Source organism: Macrobrachium nipponense, chromosome 9 (assembly GCF_015104395.2).
Source record: "Macrobrachium nipponense isolate FS-2020 chromosome 9, ASM1510439v2, whole genome shotgun sequence".
Lineage (NCBI taxonomy): Eukaryota > Metazoa > Arthropoda > Malacostraca > Decapoda > Palaemonidae > Macrobrachium > Macrobrachium nipponense.
In genome coordinates, this window is record NC_061110.1 from 10,217,893 (window position 1) to 10,240,392 (window position 22,500).

At 38.0% G+C, this 22,500-nt stretch overlaps 1 protein-coding gene across 7 annotated transcripts in view; it reads right to left on the minus strand.

Moving 5' to 3' along the window:
• The window catches only part of LOC135218494 (uncharacterized), a 313,449-nt gene that overhangs the window by 22,695 nt on the left and 268,254 nt on the right, over window positions 1-22,500 (minus strand). For 2 of the 7 annotated variants that reach the window (XM_064254844.1, XM_064254843.1), the window contains exon 2: window positions 21,037-21,197. The exons of 4 other annotated variants lie outside the window; for them this stretch is intronic. In XM_064254844.1, coding sequence (XP_064110914.1) covers window positions 21,037-21,195 — 159 coding nt within the window. In that variant the 5' untranslated portion in view covers window positions 21,196-21,197. Of the gene's footprint in view, window positions 1-21,036; window positions 21,198-22,309; window positions 22,424-22,500 lie in introns of those variants that run through there. One more of the 7 variants, XM_064254847.1, reaches the window with a different exon arrangement.

The following is a 22,500-nucleotide window of genomic DNA, read 5'->3' on the forward strand; positions in this document are numbered from 1 at the left end:
AAAATTTCTCAACAAATGCCCAGATCTTTATAAGGTGGTTAAAAAATATAATAAAAATAATGTTTAGAAGTAAAATCCAAATACATTCACGTAGGCAATTCCATTAATATATTAAAAGGGATTACCCAAAATATTCCAAATTCGTCCATTAAAGCTCCAGCAGACATCACATTTGACATTTTATGAAGCGAAAAAAATAATGGAAAAAAAAATATTAATTAACTGAAAGCTTCATCCGGCAGAGCTTAGGAAATGGCCAGTTCTCTGATTTTCATTTTCGATTCTCAGAATAAAATAGGTTGACGAAACAATAATAATTGATTCCGGTGTGATACAGTCTTTATCAACCATTTATTTTTCAATTAGGCTTTGATTATCTCTCTCTCTCTCTCTCTCTCTCAAAATTTTGGTTTAATGGTAGTCTTGCTTTATCAAGCAATTATTTTCAATTAGGCTTTAACTCTCTCTCTCTCTCTCTCTCAAAATTTTTGGTTTAATGGTAGTCTTGCTTTATCAAGCATTATTTTTAATTGCTTTAACTCACTCTCTCTCTCTCTCTCTCTCTCTCTCTCTCTCTCTCAAACTCAGATGGTTCATAAGTAGAGCCACTTCAATGACCCAGACCAAAGGTATAGAAAACGGCTTTACCTAACGACTGTTCCGATATCCCATTTTCTTTAGTTAGCAATAAACTCACAACTCCTTCAACAAAATCACTAAAAGGAGGGCAGGATGCAACCAGGAACTCCACACACACTATGAAAAACCGTCCAGTCGAATAGGACGAGTGTAACGGAAATAATAATAATAATAATGTGATAGTCACACCACAATTAATTATACCGATCAATCGATGCTCACCTGGATAGCAGCGCGCCCCAGGTAAACTATTGTATTAATTCATCCGCTTCAATAAATGACAAATGCGTCGGGGATTAGATCTTGACGAGACACCGCTAAACCCCCAGTGAACCCGGTGATCCTCTAAATAATTAGTGACTCAGTCACGAGAGAGGAATTTGGCCCTGGTTTGAGCAGTGTTTTATTATTATTATTTTTAATTTTTTGGCTGGGTATCTTGTCAGAAACTCAGGTCATTTCTGGTGACCCGAAAAGGTCATTCACTTGATAAGCTGCGAGTGAGAAGACGCTACAAAGCAAAAACGAATAGAAGCAGGTGAGAGGTTTAAAATATAAATATAAAAGCACATAGGTATAAACTAATAAACAACAGAGAAACTGGACATAGATTCAGCTGTGAGCATGATCGATTGAAGTCTTATTAACGTTAGGTTGTCAGGGAAGAGGACGGAGTCTTACTTCAATATGAATCACAGCCGAAACCATTCGTACCCTTGAGTAAACAGCTTAATGAGGTGGGGTCTCTCCTCACTCGTCTCCTCACTACTCCTCCTCCTCCTCCTTCTTCAACTACAAGTCGATCTCCCTCGTAATGACACACACGTTCTTGACGTTGATAATCACAAATTCAGGAAGGGTTGTACGACTTACGACAACAACATAGATGTCAGTCGTTATATTTTGATTTCCGTTGTCGTTGCTCATAATAATTTTTCGAGTGTGTCCATCGTTCCTTCTTCATCATCAGCTATTTTCTCCTGTTTATTTCTAATTTTATACATTCACATACCGGCGTCATACCCTAAAGATGCTCCTTTTACAAGTTATTGCTCTCTTAGTGTCGTTTAACGCATATCTTGGCAAATATTACAAGTAATAATTTTCATTCGGCAGGTAAAGGTCAATAATAATAATAATAATAATAATAATAATAATAATAATAATAATATTTTGTTAAAAATGACTGCTGCTTCAGCACTATTAATCTTATAAAGAGTCTTCTCTATCTTTCTGATGACGGCTTTCTCGTTGTTGCTTAGACTGGCGAGCAACGCACCAAAGGGCATGGTAAAATTCGGTTGAGTCATTTGATTTATTATTGCTCATACAATTCTCTAATTCTCTCTCTCTCTCTCTCTCTCTCTCTCTCTAACGCGACGTTTCCTCCTGATCGACAGGACATTATCAAGCGATAACTGCTGAGGGACTGAATTCCAGTGGCGAGTCCATCTCCTTTTATCGTGGTATTGTGAGCTCTTGCGGTGATGTCTTCCTTCTTCTTCAGATCTGCGGCTGCCGCTCGATTATGACCCCCTGTCCGTAAGGGCCTCTGCTAGCAGAAGAGGTTGAAGGGCGTCCGTCGTTGTCAGGATCTTCTTTGCTATTCCAAACTGCATGAATCGAGTCGAGGAGCATCTCAAATCTCCCGGCGTTTCTCGTGTTTCTTCGGTTTTGACATGAAGTGGCAGTTTAGTCCGAGGTTTAATATGTCATTTTGTTCAGGGGTGGGCTGGTAGGCAGTGAGGTTGATATACCTCTGCGTCTTTTCTTGAATGCGTAGCTTACCGCCGTTGAGGGCGACAAGTTTACGGGTTACGCCCCTAACCCGGTTACGCATGTCTTCTTCGCTTAGGTAGGCAAGGCGGAAGAAGGAAGACATCACCGTAAGGCGTGCAGACAAGACAGCCGCGTTCGTGCTCATCAGCACCTCGGAATACTTCGAGAAACTCGACGCCATCTTGTCTGATGTCTCTAAGTTCGAGAGACTTACGAAGAACCCGACGGAAGACATCAAACGCGACGCCAACCGGGTCATCGCAGCCGTGAATGCCGCTACGAATGCCACACACCTCCCGCCCATCCAAGGTGACTACAGCCTCGGCTACCTATACGGGAATGTGAAGACCCACAAGGAAGGCAACCCCCTACGCCCGATCATCAGCCAAACGCCCGCCCCGACTTACGCTCTGGCCAAACGCCTTAATAAAATTCTGACCCCCTATATCCCCTCCAGGTACTGCCTCACCTCATCGGTGGAATTTTTGGAGAAGATCCGCGACTCCCCCGGTGCGGGAACCCATGGCGTCCTTAGACGTTGAGTCCCTATTCACCAACGTCCCAGTCGACGAGACGATAGGGATCATCATGGAGCGGGTATATAGGAATCCCGATATGAGACCCCTAACATCCCAGAAGACTCCTTAAGAACCCTGCTGGATATCTGTACGAAGAGAGCCCCTTTTCACCACCCACCGAGGACAGGATGTACCGCCAAAAGGACGGCGTAGCGATGGGGTCCCCCTTAGAGTCCTCTTCGCTAACTTCTACATGGGAGAAGTGGAAGAAAGGGTCTTCTCGCAACACAGATGTCCCCGCACTTACGGGACGCTACATCGATGACATCTTCGTGCAAGCCGAACTGCGAGGATGAGGTAGAAAGCCCTTCGCAGCAGTTCTTGCAGCACAGCGCACTCAACTTCACTGTCGAGTACAGCAGCAACGATCGGCTCCCCTTCCTCGACGTCCTTGTCACGAAGACGAATCAGAAGTTGGCGACTACAGTATACACCAAAGCTACGAACCTCGGACTTTGCTGAATGTGATAGCGAGTGTCCTGCGCGGTTCAAGACCACCACCGTCAGGGCCTTCGTCAGGAGGGCCCTCTCGCACTGTTCGACGTGGCAGGACACACACCTCGAACTCGACCGAGCATCCCAGATGCTAATTAACAATGGGTACTCGAACAAACTCGTAAACCGAGAAACTCGAGCCGCCCTTGACAAGTGGTACATGACGGAGGAAGAGAGAAGGAACATTCCGCCCCCGGAGGATATCAAACTTTTCTATAAAGCCTTCATGCACCACCAATACAAGGAGGAAGAAGCAGCAGCCTGAAGAAAATAATAGACGAACACGTCCGCCCCATGGAGGAAGGAAAGAGAGTGTCCCTCATTATTTACTACAAGAATCGGCGTACGAAAGACCTCCTGATGAAGAACAACCCCTCCCCACCGGTAGGAGACCCCCTGAAACAGTCCAACGTCGTCTACCGATACGTATGCCCCGTCCAAGGATGCCCTGGGATTTACATCGGCATGACGACGATGCGCCTGTCAAAGAGGATTTCCTGCCACGCCCAGGAGGGCGCCATTAGGTAGCACGCCCTTGTAGTACACCACAGAAACATCACGAGAGACGACATCGTCAGGAATATTAAGATCATCGGGAGAGCACCTGACCCACGACGTCTGCGTCTCCTAGAAGCGCTGCTCATCCTCGAAGAAAAGCCTCCCTTAATCCACCCAAGAAGCGTTCCTGATACCGACGTGTGTGAGGAGGACCACACCCCTCCCCCCTAACGAAAGTACCAGCGCGCATGAAACGAACACCGGACATGAGAATAATACCATGGGTGACGTCTCTCAGGTAGAAGCCAATCAAGAGGCTCCCGGTGATACCCCCCACCTGAGAAGGTCTGCAAGACTCGTCAACGCCCGCCGTATGAGTCACCTTCCCGGGAACCAATGAAAACCCGTCCTGCCGAAGAGGTGCTCTGCCCGTACGCAAGAGCTCACAATACCACGATAAAAGGAGATGGACTCGCCACTGGAATTCAGTCCCTCAGCAGTTATCGCTTGATAATGTCCTGTCGATCAGGAGGAAACGTCGCGTTAGAGAGAGAGAGAGAGAGAGAGAGAGAGAGAGAGAAAGAGAATTGTATAAGCAATAATAAATCAAATGACTCAACCGAATTTTACCATGCCCTTTGGTGCGTTGCTCGCCAGTCTAAGCAACAACGAGAAAGCCGTCATCAGAAAGATAGAGAAGACTCTTTATAAGATTAATAGTGCTGAAGCAGCAGTCATTTTTAACAAAACATGTCTACGAGAGGGTCTCCTTCCGGAATAATAATAATAATAATAATAATAATAATAATAATAATAATAATAATAATAATAATAATAATAATAATAATAATAAAAACTCTCCTAAACTAATTTTACAAGTTTCAATAAATACGAACAAATAAGTTTGATTCCGTAGATATAGGGTAATTGTGGCCGTGAATAATAATAATAATAATAAAATAACAAGACACGGTAGCGTTCCCTGTTACTCATTATTCAGGGCAGTTGAGAGATGTTTCCCGTGAATATCTAGGGGACTAAGAATATGTGTACCCAGGAACAAACTGGGTCCATAAAATACCCAGAAACCACATGAGTACACGTAGGACGTCACTAATTACCAGTGGGGGGGGTATAACGGCACCTCCCACTTAACTCAGACACCGAGTTATAACTTCCACGCCTCCGTCAGGTTAACCTCTTCGTCGGTCTTTGAAGGATTAGGTCAGGTACTGAAGTGAGGGCTTCTCACTCATACTTGGGTTTTCATGCCTTATTGTAACCCACTTCCCGCTCGTACAACTTTCGTAATGAATATATATATATATATATATATATATATATATATATATATATATATATATATATATATATATATATATATATATATATTTAATATTATATATATATATATTTATATATATATATATATATATATATATATATATATATATACTACATATATATATGTTTTTTTAAGTCCTCATGTTTATTATCTTGTTTGTAAGTATGTCCTGTTGTCTGTTCCTTGTTTCCAAATGGACTTGAGGGATTAAATACACTCGAATATAAACTAAAATATCAATACATAATAACAAATGAAAGAAAAATATATCAAGGAACTCAAAATTCCGCGATAATGAAGCAAAGAAGAAAGGAACAAAAATAACAATAATGACATGCACAGAATGAAGGCTCATCAAACTATTATGTTTGAGTTTCATCCATGAATTTCCCAAGGAATTTCGGGAATACCATCAAATTTTCCATTTGGGGTCAAAGAACGAATGTGCTACAGAGGGAACCTCGTAATCCATAGCTAAATTGCAAACCTGGAAAAAAAATGACTGCTGGAACGTAAACAATGTTCCAAATAATAATTATTATTATTATTCAGAAATTGAACCTTATTCGTAAAGAACAAGACCACCAAAGGGGCCACTAACTTGAAATTCAAGCTTCCAAAGAATATGGTGGTGTTCCTCTAAAAGGCACTACAGAAGATAAGAGGAAATATAAATAAGAAGAAATGACAGAAGATACGAGGAAATACATAAAGAAGAGATCAGTTATCATTAAAGGTAAAATAATGGAACTATCTGATGTGACATAATCATTAGACATTTGGTTAGCAGTTAGCACTTGCACTAACATTATATTTTTTGGAACTGCATAGCACAAAATAAGTGCAGAGAGAGAGAGAGAGAGAGAGAGAGAGAGATTATGAGACGGAAATGTGGGTAGCAGTTAGCCCTTGCACTAACACTATTTTAAAAAACTGCACAGCACAAAATAAGAGCTGAATATGAGAGAGAGAGAGGAGAGAGAGAGAGAGATCTAAAATTAAATTTTTTACCATGAAGAGAGAGAGAGAGAGAGAATCTTAATTAAAAAAGTTTTTACCTGGAGAAAAAAAAAGAGAAGAGAGAGAGAGAGAGAGAGAGAGAATCTGATAAAGATGTTATTTTTACCGTGTAAGAGAGAGAGAGAGAGAGAGGAGAGAGAACTTTTGCAACTGAGGAATCACGTACTGACCATCCGTTTGTCTATTAAATGAACAAAAAAAAAAAACAAAAAAAAAGGCAGAGACAGGTGAAAATATTTTTAGGGTTGGGATGTGGAGGAGGTGGGGGGGGGGGGGGGGGGGGGTGTGTGGTCGGGGTGGGTGGAGGATGGGTTGGGGTGTTCATCAAAGAGCCAGCTTCCCTGCATATACACACGTCCGTTCTAATATTTTTTTATTATTATTAATTCATTATTGTACACGTGCCGTCGAAAGTGACATTTGAATGATGATGCAACTCTGCAACTCCATCATATTCATAATTCATAAAACACATTATTTGCATCATTTTACTTAACTGCTTAAGCTCCCTATATCCTGAATATCAACGTATTTACGTCAAAATCTGGGTAAACGTCAAAATAATTCTTTCCCTTGTCTCTGTGCTATAAACGAAAAAAAGTTACCGGTTCACAATGAAATTAATTTTAAATGTGTTTATACATATAGTGTAGCAATACCAAGGATGGTTTGCATAAATAGTAATGGTTGGAATGAATAACAATAAACTGTATGTCATTGTTAAGATAATTCATCCAGGTTTTGCACGGTCCAAAAATTATTTTCGTATCTACAAAATTTATGGCAAATTTTTAAAATTTCTATTTTCGTTAACTGAAACTACACATTATGACCTTTTATTTATCTTACTTTGCTTTTTTTTATATACTTCAGTATATCACAAACATTCAGCTTTATTTAAAACTACACTAAAATAAATATTATAGCATGAAAAATTTTTTACACAAATAAGCCTATTAGTACCCTTCGCATTCAACTGACCTCCTCTCAAATAATTCAATGCACATTGGGGCAGAATTTACAGGAAAATGCCCAAGGGGTCCCGGATCGCTCAGGAACGAAGCCCGGGGGCATTTTGACGCCAGATCAAAGAGAGTGCCCGAGGCTAGCAACCCTTTAAAAAGTTGAGAAGGAGGGCACGTGGTTACAAAAAGAACTAAGTATATTATGACGCAGTCTCAGCTCAAATCACACGTGCCAAGGGCCTCAAAATACCCAAAGCGGATGGGTATTTTAGCACCCAAGGTCACACCGCGCCGACGCGGAAGGTGACTTGGTAAAGGGTAAGACGAACCCTGTGGCCTGTGAGTCACGAGAAGATGCGTCAAAATTCCCTTCGATGACATTAGAAGTGATGCCATGCACGTACCCAAAAGCGGTTGGGGCACTGGTATCATGATTGTGTGTGGGTGTTGAAGATGAGTGACTTTTAGAAGACGGTATAGTGATTGCTGATACACAGAATTCGATTTAGCGTCTTCTGATATATCTATGCAAAACGGTTTAGTCTTTTCTGATATATAAAAATAGTTTAGTGTCTGCTGATGTATAGAAAACGGTTCAGTGTTCCCTGATATACAGAAAATGGTTTGGTGTTTTCCGATTGATTGAAAACAGTTATTTTCTGATAAATATAAAATAGTTTAGTGTCGGTTGATATATAGAAAATAGCTTAAGTGTTTTCTGACTGACATAAACCAATTTAGCGTTTTCTGATTGACAGAAAACGGTTTAGTGTCTTTTCACAGATTGAAAATGGTATCATAGTGCTTTCTTACATATATAAGAAAAGGTTTAGTAACTTCTCACATATAGGGAAAGGTTTAGACTTTAGCCTCTTCTAATGTTTAGGAAACGGTTCAGTGTCTTCTAATATTTGTTAGTGCGCAATGGAAATACGGTTCAACACGTTGCTGGTGAGTCCCGAGTGGTAATCTTACTATAATGGGCGTAATGTATGTCCGTCCGTCTGTCATTCAATCACGGCCAAACGGCTGGTCCGATGGTCATGAAACTTAGCAGGGTTATGGTGGGGACCCCTAAGATGGTTTGTAACGGGGTTTCATCCTACCTCCCCCCACCTCCAAAGGGGGTGGGGGTGGGGATGAGAAGGGATTCCCTGAAACGGAGCTGGTTATGCCCGTAGACTAAGTTACTTTACGAATTTTCATACATAATTTCTGTATATAAAAGTTTGCTAATAATAATAATAATAATAATAATAATAATAATAATCTAATAATAATATATAATATTTGCATTACCTAGAATTTTATGAAGGGCAATAAATATTAATTGCAATATCTAGATGCAGTAATGCATGAAAAGATAGATGATAACAATAATAATAATAATAATAATCAACATTACCTAGAATTTTATGAAGACTAATGATAATCAATTACAATATCCAGATGACGAAATAAACCGATCAGGTGGCCGGCTTCAATTCACATCAGTTGAAACGAGTCTTCCTGAATTAAATCACTTCGCTTTGTTTGCAGCCAAAATGAATCATGGCTGGTTCTCCTAGCAAAAGAAAAAAAAAATTAAATATGTTGTTGTTTTCGATAAAATATACGCTGATTACTTGCCCCGTTTATTGCAAATTGCTTCGTTTCTGTAATTGTACTCACCGCTAATTTATTGCCTGTTTTGAAGGATGTCGGAGATAAATGCTGCATTTTTGTTTATATTTACAAGCAGATGCGCGCGCGCGCACACATATATATGTATACGTGTGTATATGTATACATCTATATAACATACATCTCTCTCTCTCTCTCTCTCATATATATATATATATATAAATATTTATATTATTATTACATATACTATATATATATATATATATATATATATATATATATATTTATGATTAAACTAAATGCATACATAATATAATTATATATATTTATATTATTCATATATACATATACATATATAACACATATATATAATATACACATCAAGGAACCTACACTTCCATTGCGCATACATAACTTAAACAAGCCTTTCATGCATTATATGGCATTTGATCGAAATTTATGCATTCCTCTAGCCAAGCAGAGAGAGAGAGACGTACCTACATACTCGAGCTGAACACAGACTTCGCAATTGCATCGAAAATGAGAATGCGCATTTACGTTATTGCAATCAACGAGGGGTTCTCGAAATGTTTAGGCCGGAAATTCTTGTAATGCGTTTTGTAAAAAAAAAAAAAAAAAAAAAAAAAAAAAAAAAAAAAAAAAAAAAAAAAAAAAAAAATGGAAAATAAATTTTGATTGGCATTTTTCATTTATGAGTTTAGATGAGATTGCGTGTGGAATGTTTTCGGATGAATTCTAATATATATATATATATATATATATAGGGGGGGGATATATATATCATCATAGTGTCCATATGCTTAGATGAAAGTATAGAGCCTGTCAGCAATATATATATAATATATATATATATATATATATATATATATATATATATATTATATATATATATATATATATATATATATACATATAAATATAGGGTAGAGTGGGATAAAAGGCCCCCATGGGGTAAAAGGCCCCCATGGGGTAAAAGGCCTCCCCCTATTTTCTTGCTTATGACATATCATAGCAACTTAGTCAGCTGATCAGTGCAGTAACACCTACCTGAAGCTTTCTATAACAAACAGCCAGGGAGAACTAGAATGGGACAAAGCCAGCACGCATTTTTCTTCTTTGGACACATTTCATGTAAGTATGCGTGCTATATAAGGGATATCCTGTGCGCACATCTTGTCAGTAAAGTCAGTACTTTAACTACAGTTACTTTAAATGAGAGCTAAGAAATATCTTTCAATGCAATCCAGACTTGAAAACTCAATTGAGGTACAGGTGGATTTAGTTTTCTTAAAAAATGGCAAGTGGGGTAAAAGGCCCACCACGCTTTGGGGCAAGACGCCCAGGGTTTTTTTTTACCCCATCTGATCAGTTGGACATGTAACCAGTGGTGAAAGAGGACAGACTGCATCTTATTTGTGCAATGAAGGCAGCTGGAGTTTGTCTTCCTCTTATGTTTATATTTGCCCGTAAAAGGACGACTTCACCACTTATGATCGGCAGCTCACCTGGATCAATTGCTAGATGCACAGCAAATGGATGGTCTGATGCAGTTTGTTTCGTAGACTGGCTACATCAATTTGTTAAAATTGTTAAGCCAAGTCGAGCAGAAAAGCACATTACAATTCCAGATGGCCACCAAAGTCACAGGACATTAGCCAGAGAGAATGGAGTAATGTAATGGAAATTAGTCTACCTTTTTTACTTGTGTCATTTTTGTTCTTATGTAAAACTTATCCATTATTTCTTTTATGTGTTATTCTTGGTGCAATATAAAGAAAGTGAATTTATTTCTAATTGTGCTGTTACAGTTGTCCTGTAGAGGAGTGTCAATTTATTTCACAATTTTGCTGATTTCAGTTCCTATAAATACCAAAAAGTTCCTAGGTTTTACAAGAAACTAAGAACTCTAAGATTAATTTTTGTATATTTTCCAACATTATTCTTGAATATTTTTGTGTGGAAGGTGGAATTTTTTATATTTAGCAAAAATAGGTGTCTACTTTTCAAATTAAATGGTAGTTTTCATGAAGTACCACAATATCTTAGGTATGGGGCAAAAAGCCCCCACCGTGGGTTTCTTACCCCACCAAGGGGTAAAAGGCCCCCTTTCTTTTTTTTCAGGTCATGTTTTTACTATCCTAAATTGCTAACAGCTTCTTATGATTATGATCGTTGATACTCCAATAACAAAGCTTTCTCTGTTAGCTCAATATCAATAACTGAAATAGTGTAGACAATATAAGTATTTCTCCTTAAGGGGGGCTTCTTACCCCACTCTCCCCTATATATATATATATATTATATATATATATATATATATATATATATATATATATATATACATATATATATTCATATAACTATATATATATATATAGTTATATATATATATATGTATATATATATATATATATATATATATATATTATATATATATATATGCACCATAAAAACCACCGTATCGTGCTTCTAAGTAATCAGTAGAAAGATACACAGTAATAATTTTGTTTATCAAGACGAAATACATTTTTTGTAGAAATATTTACAAAGATTATTACACCTTTCGTCCATCCCTCTGTGGAGTTGATCTTTGTAAATATTTCTACAAAAATGTATTTCGTCTTGATAAACAAGAGTATTACTGTGGATCCTTCTACGAGTATAATGTATATGTATATGTATGTTAACTATATATATAAATATATATATATAATATATAATATATATAATATATATAATAAATATATAATATAGATATACACAATTAAGGGATAATCCATCCACTAAGTTTCACAAAGCGAATCAGAATGATGAAAGGCGACCACCACCCCTTTCTGTAGATACCCTCACTCGTCTACACTCCTACTTCTGCATGCCCCAAGGTCACCTAACTCCGGTCACTGCGTGAACGGTGGCCTTGAGTGCCCGCCCCCATCCACTGTTACTGGGGTTGACCGTGGGCACTATCATCCACGGTGCCCAAGTCAATGGCAACAGTTGGACCACTACCCACAGGGATATAGAGAAAGCAAACAAAGTATCGAGGGAGGATCTTTGGGATTATAACTGGAATATAGAATTTATGCCAAAGGCCAAGCTCCGGGAACTATGAGGTCATTCAGCGCTGGAAGGAAAACTGTGAGTAAAAAGGTTTCAAATGTTAACAGGACGAAAACATCAAAAGCGGTTGTACTGGGCGAGTAAGATGGTAGACAGAGAATACAGGAGGAGGTACAGCAAAAGGAATTAATGGGAGGCCTTTATCGGCATCTGCTATAATCTTAGACAGCAGGTTTCTATTGCTGAAGACTCAGAGAATTTCAGAACCTTTTCACGAGATATTACAGGATGAAGTTTCAAGTGTATGACCTGACTCTTAGAGACGGGAAATGAGGAACTTGTAATGAAGTTGAGAGATTATTTCGTCATTTATTCGTTTACCATTGACATTTCACCCTGTTTTCGCTCACTCGGGGAGTAACCCTAAAAACTACTTTTATTCTTGGACTCAGGGTTTTCCAAGTAAGATGGGTTATGATCATTGCCAACTATGCTCAATTCCAGCCATTTTCGCTTACTCGGGGAGTAAGCCTACAACCTGCTTTGTTATTGCTGCGCTTGTTGTGGGGGGGGGGGGGGGGGGGGGGGGGAAGGTGAGGAAAGCCTAAAAATGTCTGAAAAATTCGAGTCGAGTTAAAGATACAGGAATTTTAGAATAGGACATTTGTGATTTATTTATTTGAATGGAAATGTAAAAAAATAAATAACGTGTATGTTAAACAGTACAGAACAATTATTTCTAATAAAATAGAGCGTATTGATTTTAATTTTCGTTGGTGAAACAATGCTCTATTTGACTGCAGATTTTAGCACGCGACCCGAGTAAGCTGGAGGTCGGATCACACCTTGATATATCTAGGAAGTTTCGACGAATCTAACGAACAACTTCTGTTGTTGGTGAATATGAGTTCTCTAAATGAAAAATTGTCACACACACAAACACATACACACACGTGGCCCACCCAAGAGTCCATCAACTGTAAATGGGTACTAACTTCTACTGAGGTCAAAAGTAGGGTGCAGGGCTTGCAACCTCACCCCTTTCAAGGAGAGAATAAATATGGTAAAAAATCCCTGGAAGGTTTTTTTTAAACGTTAAACACATTTTGTTATTTATTTATTTATCATTTATGTATATATATATATATATATATATATATATATATATATATATATATATATATATATTAATTTATTTCATTAAAAGTTTATGTATTATCGTCAATATATTCAGTCTTTAACCTTTACCACTAGGACCACAGATACTTGACAGGTCTACATCGACCTGGCAACACCTTAGCCAAAAAGCAGCGGACAGCATTCGACGACTCAAAAAAAAAAAAAAAAAAAAAAAAAAAAAAAAAAGTTAAATGTAAAACTCCCACTAATTTGAAGTCGTGCGTGGTGAAAATAAGCTATTTTTTTTTTGTGCCTTTGTTTCTGTAATTATCATGGGAGCAGGAAGCAGGTATAATGCGGTTTAATTCTAGATGAGCGGTCTCGGTGACATGGACGCTTTTAGGATTTATTAAGGTAAATTTAAGGTTTTAGATTTTATTAAAGGTAATTTTAAGGTTTTGTATTTTATCAAATGTAATTTTATGGTTTTAGAATTTATTAGGGGTAATTATATCTTCTTAGAATTTATTAAAGGTAATTTTAAGGTTTTAGAATTTACCAAATATAATTTTATGGTCTTAGAATTTATTAAAGCTAATTTTATGGCTTTAGAATTTATTACGGGTAATTATATCTTTTTAGAATTTATTAAAGGTAATTTTGAGGTTTTAGAATTTACCAAATATAATCTTATGGTCTTAGAATTTATCAAAGTTAATTCTATGGTTTTAGAATTGATTAAATGTAATTGTAAGGTTATAGAATTTATTAAAAGTAAGTTTCTGGTTTTCGAATTTATCAAAGGCAATTTAATAATTTAAGAATTTATTAGAAGCAATTTTAGAGTTTTAGAATTTATTAAAGAAAATTTTCTGGTTTTTAAAAGTTATCAAAGGTAATTTTCTGTTTTAAGAATTTATAAAAGGTAATTTTATGGTTTTAAAAGTTATCAAAGGTAATTTTATGGCTTTAGAACTTATTAGAGGTAATTTTCTGGGTTTAAATTTATCAAAGGTAATTTTCTGTTTTAGAATTTATAAAAGGTAATTTTCTGGGTTTAAAATTTATCAAATGTAATTTCATGGTTTTAGAATTTATCAAATGTAATTCTATGGTTTTAAAATTTATCAACGGCAATTTTTTTTATTTTTAGAATTTATTAAAGGCAACTTTAAGGTTTTAACATTTAAAATTAAAGGAAATTATATGGCTTAAAAATTTATTAAAAGTAATTTAACAGTTTCAGTATTCGTCAAAGGTAATATTATGGTTTTAAGAGTTCATGAAAGATAATGTTATCATTTAAAAATTCAGTAACGTAATTTCCCGTGTATAAAAAATTATATCTTTGTCACGTCTTTTCACGTCAGATTTTATTAATGCAATATTCCCACATTTCTCTTCAAAATATGTCTGGTTTAAGTATTATACTCACGTGAGTTTATTGATTCAATTTTCAGTTTTTTTCAGACTTATAATAATGTAATTCTATGGTTTCAAAATGCCTGAATGTAATACCTTGATCTTAGGCTTAATTTCATTCGTTACAGGAACTTGCAGCATACCTTAGTAGTAAGGTGCAAGCGGCAATATAGGTTGCAATGACCCCTATGACCAAGAAATTAAATGGGTTTTGAGAGAGAGAGAGAGAGAGAGAGAGAGAGAGAGAGAGGCTGTGGCACTGGACCCATGTTTATAGCTTGGCAACGTCGCGAAACGACATGTTATCTCTTTCACACTCGAATGTGACGGCTGTCACTCATTCGTCTGCGCGCGCGCACACACACATATGCGATTTATCTTTCCTTCCCCAAATGAGCCCCGGTGCCCCAGAGGAGGTGAAAATGGTAGGGTTTAATTCCGGAAGTGATGGTCACCAACACTAAGAAAGGACATAAAGAGATTAGAAGGGGTACAAGCAAGAGCCACAAAGTCAAAACCATCCATCAAGCGAATAGGTTACCGAAGACGACTGGTAGAGAGCCTGAACATGCATGGCTTAGAAACACGACGATTGCGAGGACAACTCATAGAAACATTCAAAATACTGAAGTAGACAGTGACCTGTTTACGTTAAACGAAAACCAGACAAGAAATAATGGATGGAAACTACAGCTGAAGAGATACAACACATCCAACTGTGGGAACTTCTTTACATACAAGATATGTGACACATGGAATAAACTGCCACCAGAAGTTGTAAACAGCAACATTGTGGAAGAGTTTAAAATTTAGAAAGCTAGACAAAATCATTAGGACGCTGTGAATGAACATTAAAACCTGATCCTAGAGATAAGTGAACACACGATGTCTCCTCTTAGGATGGACTAACAAATCTTTGAGACATCCTAATCCTAATCCTTGTAACTCTCTCTTCCCGCACCCATTAATAACATATACCCTTTTTTGTCAACCTTTTTGCTGTAATAACTTCACTACTCAGTATAACATTGGGTTTAACCTACACTCATGCAACCTCCGCTCTTCATGTTCCTCGTTGGACGAGTGGGTTGCGTGCTAGCCTACTGCTTCGGTAGCCGTAAGTTCGATTCCCCGCTCTGCCAACATAGAATCAGAGGAATGTAATTCTGGAGATCAGAAATTCATTTCTCGATATAATATGGTTCGATCCCACAGTAAGCTGTAGGTCCCGTTGCTAGGTCACCAACTGGTAGGATCCTAGCCATGTTAGAATATCTAGTCCTTCGGCTCAGCCCTAGGAGAGCTGTTAATCAGCTCAGTGGTCCGGTTAAACTAAGATGTACTTAACTTTTTTACGCTCTTACTTCCTATTCTGACGAATTTAATACGTCTATTACACGAAATTTGCTTGGCAAATTAAAATTAATTTTGAAAGTTTTGAAACCATGGCTATTCTGTGTGTGTGTGTGTGTGTGTGTATGTGTGTGTACTTGTTTGTTTGTTTACTCTTGACCCTCCTGCGTAGGGTTCATTTGCTGGTCCATAAACTTCAGTGCAAAGGTCCCCCTGAACTGAGGGGCTGCCTTTTGTGTTTGGCAAATACTACGTCCTTCTCTCTTATGAATGAGAGTAGAAGACGACGAATCGCTGGACAAATGGTATAGGTAGGTCTCCTCTTCTCTCTCATCTCTTCCTCTTCACTTCTTCTTCCTTCTTCTTCTTCTTTCTTTCTCTCTCTCGCTATCTCTATACTCTCTCTCTCTCTCTCTCTTCTTCTTCTTCTTCTTCTTCTTCTTCTTCTTCTTCTCTTCTTACTTTTTCTTCTTCTTCCTCCTGGTCTATTTGTCATTTTACTAATTAATTTTCTTTTATATATTAAGTGTGGTCTTCTTTTTTCTTCTTCTTCTTCTTCTTCTTCTTCCTGGTCAATTTATCAATTTACTAATTAATTTTCTTTTTCTTTAATAAGTGTGGTCTCTTTCTTCTTCATCAACTTCCTAGTCTATTTATCAATTTATTAATTGAGTTTCTTCTTCTATAATAAGTGTCTCTTTCTTCTTCATCTTCTTCTTCTTCTTCTTCCTAGTCTATATATCAATTTATCAATATGTTAATCAATTTTCTTCTTCTTTAATAAGTGAGGTCTCTTCTGTCTGTATTCCCCTTTACTTCCTCTCGCTTCTTCCTAATGAACACCTTCATCAATACTCTTTGGAAGCTTGAATTCCAATAATAATAATAATAATAATAATAATAATAATAATAATAATAATAATAATAATAATAAGCCCTCCACTGGAGCCTGTGCAAGAAACATCAGCTACCTTGCAGTAATAAGTGGTACGAGCACCAACCTGAGGGAGTGATAGAAAACGATCACGGCAAAGATCCTCAGGGACTATGTATCAGAACAGATAGGGCGATACGTGCAAATAGACCAGACGTGACGTTGATTGACAAAGTCAAGAAGAAAGTATCACTCATTGATGTCGCAATACCATGGGACACCAGAGTTGAAGAGAAAGAGAGGGAAAAAATGGATAAGTATCAGACCTGAAAATATAAATAAGAAGGATATGGGATATGCCAGTGGAAATTGTCCCCATAATCATAGGAGCACTAGGCACGATCCCAAGATCCCTGAAAAGGAATCTAGAAAAACTAGAGGCTGAAGTAGCTCCAGGACTCATGCACAAGAGTGTGATCCTAGAAACGGCGCACATAGTAAGAAAAGCGATGGACTCCTAAGGAGGCAGGATGCAACCCGGAACCCCACACTATAAATACCACCCAGTCGAATTGGAGGACTGTGATTAAAAAAAAAAAAAAAAAAAAATCTTGAAAATCCCTCGGTAGACTGTTACGGGTCGCACCCCTGGGCTGAAGAGAATACTCTAAAGATTTACTTGTAGGACTAACTGCTAACAAGTTCGTTCACTCACTGCCAAGTGGTCTAGAGTAGACCGAGTCCTCACCATCACAAGTTTCTAAGAAAAAGTTAATAAGGCCATGAGTACGTCGAACAAACGACTAAAAATGATTTACCCACGTGTGCAAAAACTTAGATATATAAATAAATAAGAGCTAAAGATGTAAATGCTTATTGCAAGTGACATTTGAGGATTTTTACTAATCTTTGTTTACGCATGACAGGCAACATATACAAGTACGATAATTTTGTCGTGAGTGTCATCTTTCCGATTTTATCTAATCGACACACAAACTCCTATTAATCTTAATGTCACACACATATCTCCTGCAAATATTGCCAAAAATCCCACAGTTATGTAAGTAATATCTTAAACAGTCTTAAAACTAAAATTCTCTGTACGGAAGCAAATCTCCAACTCCACCTAGCATGCACCGCGAGCTGGCTGTAAATCATCATACGTCAGGCACCGTGTATTGAGACTCATACGTCTGTCTGGCAGCGTTTGAGGCGTCTGCTGTTAAATGGCAATTGAATGATCCGGTATTTATTACCCCCTTTCCTTTGTGTTCATGAACTGCCCATCACGGAATTTTAGAATGCACTCGTCTAAATGCTACTGAAATAATCTATTAAGAATCTGGAATAAATTCCAAGTTCAAAGTTGCAGAACTTTTGACAGCGCACCCTTCTGGCTTGAGTGAACTGGCCTGACCTTCAACAATCAAAGGTCAAAGCCACAGAGCAGGTCAAGGTCAATATTTTCATGCAATGTCCACGAGAGTCAGAAAAGGGTATAATGAGTGACATTAAACGAAAATATGCTGCTACATTGCAGTATTATGAAACGGAGAGCACACTACAGCTGTAGATTTCAGACAGAGATCTATAAACTAGAGCTCTTGATCTCACAAACAGAGGTCTATAAACTACAACTCTAGATTTCAGACACACAGATCTACAGAGCTCTAGATTTCACAGACAGAGATCCACAGAGCTCTAGATTTCAAAAACAGAGATCTGCAGAGCTCTAGATTTCAGACAGAGTTATATAAACTAGAGCTCTAGATTTCACAGCCAGAGGTCTATAAACAACAGCTCTAGATTTCACAGACAGAGATCTATAGAGCTCTGGATTTCACAGAGAGAGGTCTATAAACTACAGCTGTAGATTTCAGACAGAGATCTATAAACTAGAGCTCTTGATCTCACAGCCAGATGTCTATAAACTATAGCTCTAGATTTCACAGACAGAGATCTACAGATTTCTAGATTTCACAGAGATATATAAACTAGAGCTCTAGAATTTACAGACAGAGATATTAAACTAGAGCTCTAGATCTCACAGACAAAGATCTTTAAACTAGAACTCTGGATTTCACAGACCGGGATCTATAAACTAGAGCTCTAGATTTCAAAGACAGAGATCTATGAACTAGAGCTCTAGATTTCAAAGACAGGGATCTATAAACTAGAGCTCTAGATTTCAAAGACAGAGATCTATAAACTAGAGCTCTAGATTTCACAGACAGAGATCTTTAAAATAGAACTCTGGATTTCAAAGACAGAGTTATATACACTACAGCTCTAGATTTCACAGACAGATATCTACAGACCTCTAGATTTCACAGACAGAGAGCTATAAACTAGAGCTCTTGATTTTACTGACAGAGGTCTATAAACTAGAGCTCTGGATTTCACAGACAGGGGTCTATAAACTACAGCCCTAGATTTCACAGACAGAGGTCTATAAACTAGAGCTTTAGATTTCACAGACAGAGATGTATAAACTAGAGCTCTGGATTTCACAGACAGACATCTATAAACTAGAACTCTAGATTCCAAAGACAGAGATCTATCAAACTCGACTTTAAAGACATACAAATCAAACATAAGTGTTCTCTGGACTCGGAGTAACAACCCAAACCCAAAATAATAATAATAAAAAAAATAGAAGAAATTCACACATAACTTGACCCATGAATATTCCAGAACCCTCTTAACTGTAGAATTCTAATAGCCTTTTACTTGTGAGAGGGGAGGGGTGGGGGTGTAGAGACAAAATTTACATGAATTGAAGAAGTCTCAATTATGAGCCAGAAGGTACAGGGTCATTTGCATAATGCCGACCGACTTCATATAACTTTAGAAAGAATCTTGAGCACGGTCAGATCCCCTTCATCTTCATCTTCTTCTTCTTCTACTTACCTTGATTCGATCTCAAGACTCATTTCCATATACCTTTTAGGATTGACGAGCGTAAAAATAGTCTTCCGAATGAAATTAGGTTACATTATCGTCACCGGTGCCATCGGCCGTTTGATTAATTGCATTAAAATACTCGGCCTGGAAATGGGTCTCTGGACTGAGAGACGGTATAGCGGATCTGTCTTTCACGGAGTCAATAACCTATTCGTTGCGACGCCAAGAAGTACTACAATCAATCAATCAATCTGTCTTTCATCTCGTGAGTCACCTGCTGTTGTAAGCTGTCAATTGTTGTATCTGCATAATTTTTACATTTTATCTTTAATGCATAACTTCTACATCCAAATGCCTTTTCTATATATTTTATCTTGCCTGCATTCCCTCTGCATTCGTTTAGAAATTGACACAAACCATTTTTGCATTTACAGGTAAAAAAAACAGTAGTGGCAATGTTTTTGCCAAAAGAACTGGCTACAAAATTCTTTCTGTTTTCAATAAACATTCCAGAATCTGCTGGACCTAGAAAAATTAAACTGTGCTGCCATTACACACTTCAAATCACAGAGGACCGTGAGACTGAAAATCGTAAGGGGTCACCATCTTACTATAATCTTTACTATAATGGGCGTTATTTCTGTCTGTCTGTCCGTCCGTCTGTCATTCAATCACGGCCAAACGGCTGGTCCGATGGGCATGAAACTTGGTAGTGTTAGAGTGGTTACCCCTAAGATGGTTTATAATGGGGTTTCATCCTACCTACCCCCACCCCCATCTAATGGGCAAAACACTATAGCCTGCACAGCAACCATCGTAGCGACTCCTGGCGTTAAAACAGACATTCTTACTATAATGGGTGTTATGTCTGCTAGTAAACATTAATGGTAAAAAGGCCGAACAACTTTCGGGTGAAATATGCTGCAAAATCAGACTTGAGGCGTCTCTTCTAAAGACAAGTATTGTAGTGAGGTTATGATCAGTTGTCTATACTCAAATGTTAAGCCAGTACGTAAGAGCATACATGCTAGCTTCTAACATTTTCTCTTCAAACTTAGACCTAAGTAACTTAGGTCATTCTATAAATTGGTGTAGAAAGTGAGGTATGTATGGTCTATGAGTGAAGACACTATAGCACACACTAGCACAAGCATGCATAGATAGAATTTTACCACCAATACTACCAACTACTTAACACAAAACATGGCAGCAAGAAGTTAAAAACTTACAAAAAAGCTTGCTTACATGACATGGCTCTTGAGAATCTTGCAAAGGCTGAGAGAGCTTGACGCAAACACCCAGATCACAGCACAGCCAACCTAGGCCTACAGACCGACTTACCTGACAACGCAGTACGATATTATCCAGCGCAGTAAAGACCTCACTCACTTCATAGAAAGAGAACTCTTGCAAGACCCCGTGCATGAGGGCGTGGAGGTGATGCCGACGGAGGTGTCCGATCTGGCGCACCACATCCATCATGTCTTGAAGCACAAACATGGCTGCAAAGCAACAGGGCGCCCATGTTATGAGTGGGGCCATGCCGTGCATTCTGGGGACTTGGGAGTGTTTGTGGAGGGAGGGAGGGAGGGGGTAGGGGTGATGGGATCCATTGGGTTTGATACTGCAAAGGTTGATAAGTTTAGTTCCAAAGTACTTTCGAGTTGGGAATTGCAGAAAGATTCAAGAAGCCTGATACTCCTCGGGATGGGCTTAAAAATCTGTAGGCTAATCTAAGGAAATTCTGTGAATCAATAGTTCCCACTTTTAAGGTTTGTATCTGGAATGGGAATTAAGGTAAGGGAAAGTATAATACAGAAGATGGCATACCACAGCAGTAGGGTTTGGGTATAAAAAATAAAACACAAAAAACAAAAATACAACATTACGCCGACCTATCCGGGCCAGCTTAATCTTCAGTGCTAAGTCCTCGCTTGCAGAAGAACCGTTGAACCACCAACAAAGTTTCCTTGGTGTTGAAATATAAATATTCAGACTAAATACCACAGAAAAAAAGGTTTTATTTTAACATTAACTCATGCTTCTTTCTGTTATGAAAAGGATGCAGACACCTGAAACACTTCCTCGGTTCATTCTGATGAAGAAGGAGTGCTGTGAAGAGAAGGTTTCGAGTGAATGTAGTACTACAGATCTGGGGTCTTTTAGAAATAAATGTGTTGATTCAAAACATGCACTACGGGGAAAGAATTGGATGCTGTCAGAAAGGTGTATAGATATACATTCCTGAGGTATCTGGAAAAAGAAGGGAAGATCTCGTACTGTCTGGAATTTAATCCTTACCTTATAGAGAAGAAGTAGAAAAAAAAGTGGCGTACTTGTGCTGGTGGTAAGCTTAGGTCTACAGAGTACTTTCCTGTTTATCAACTTATACTATCCTACCCACAGCCAGGATAAGGCAAAGAAAGGAATGTTCTCACTATCAATATCACCGAAAAAAACAAAAAACAAATGAAGGACTCAAATGACTAAAAACTAAATCCCTACATAAGCCACACATAGATAAAACAAAGCACTACCAGGAGACGCTCCCACGCTCTGGCATAATGTAACTCCTAATTGCTAACAACAATTTGCCGCCAGAATCTGTACATACCTCCAAAATGACGATAATGACGCCTGACGTAACTTGTTGCATATAACTGAATACAAACTCTACCGCATAGGACGCAACTTTCGCTAGTGGGAACAACATAAACCGGAGAAACGGTGCATATGCGTAGGACACCGTTAGGCCTAACCAAACATTGGACAAGTTTCAGCGAATGTTGAGAGTGGTTTAAAGCA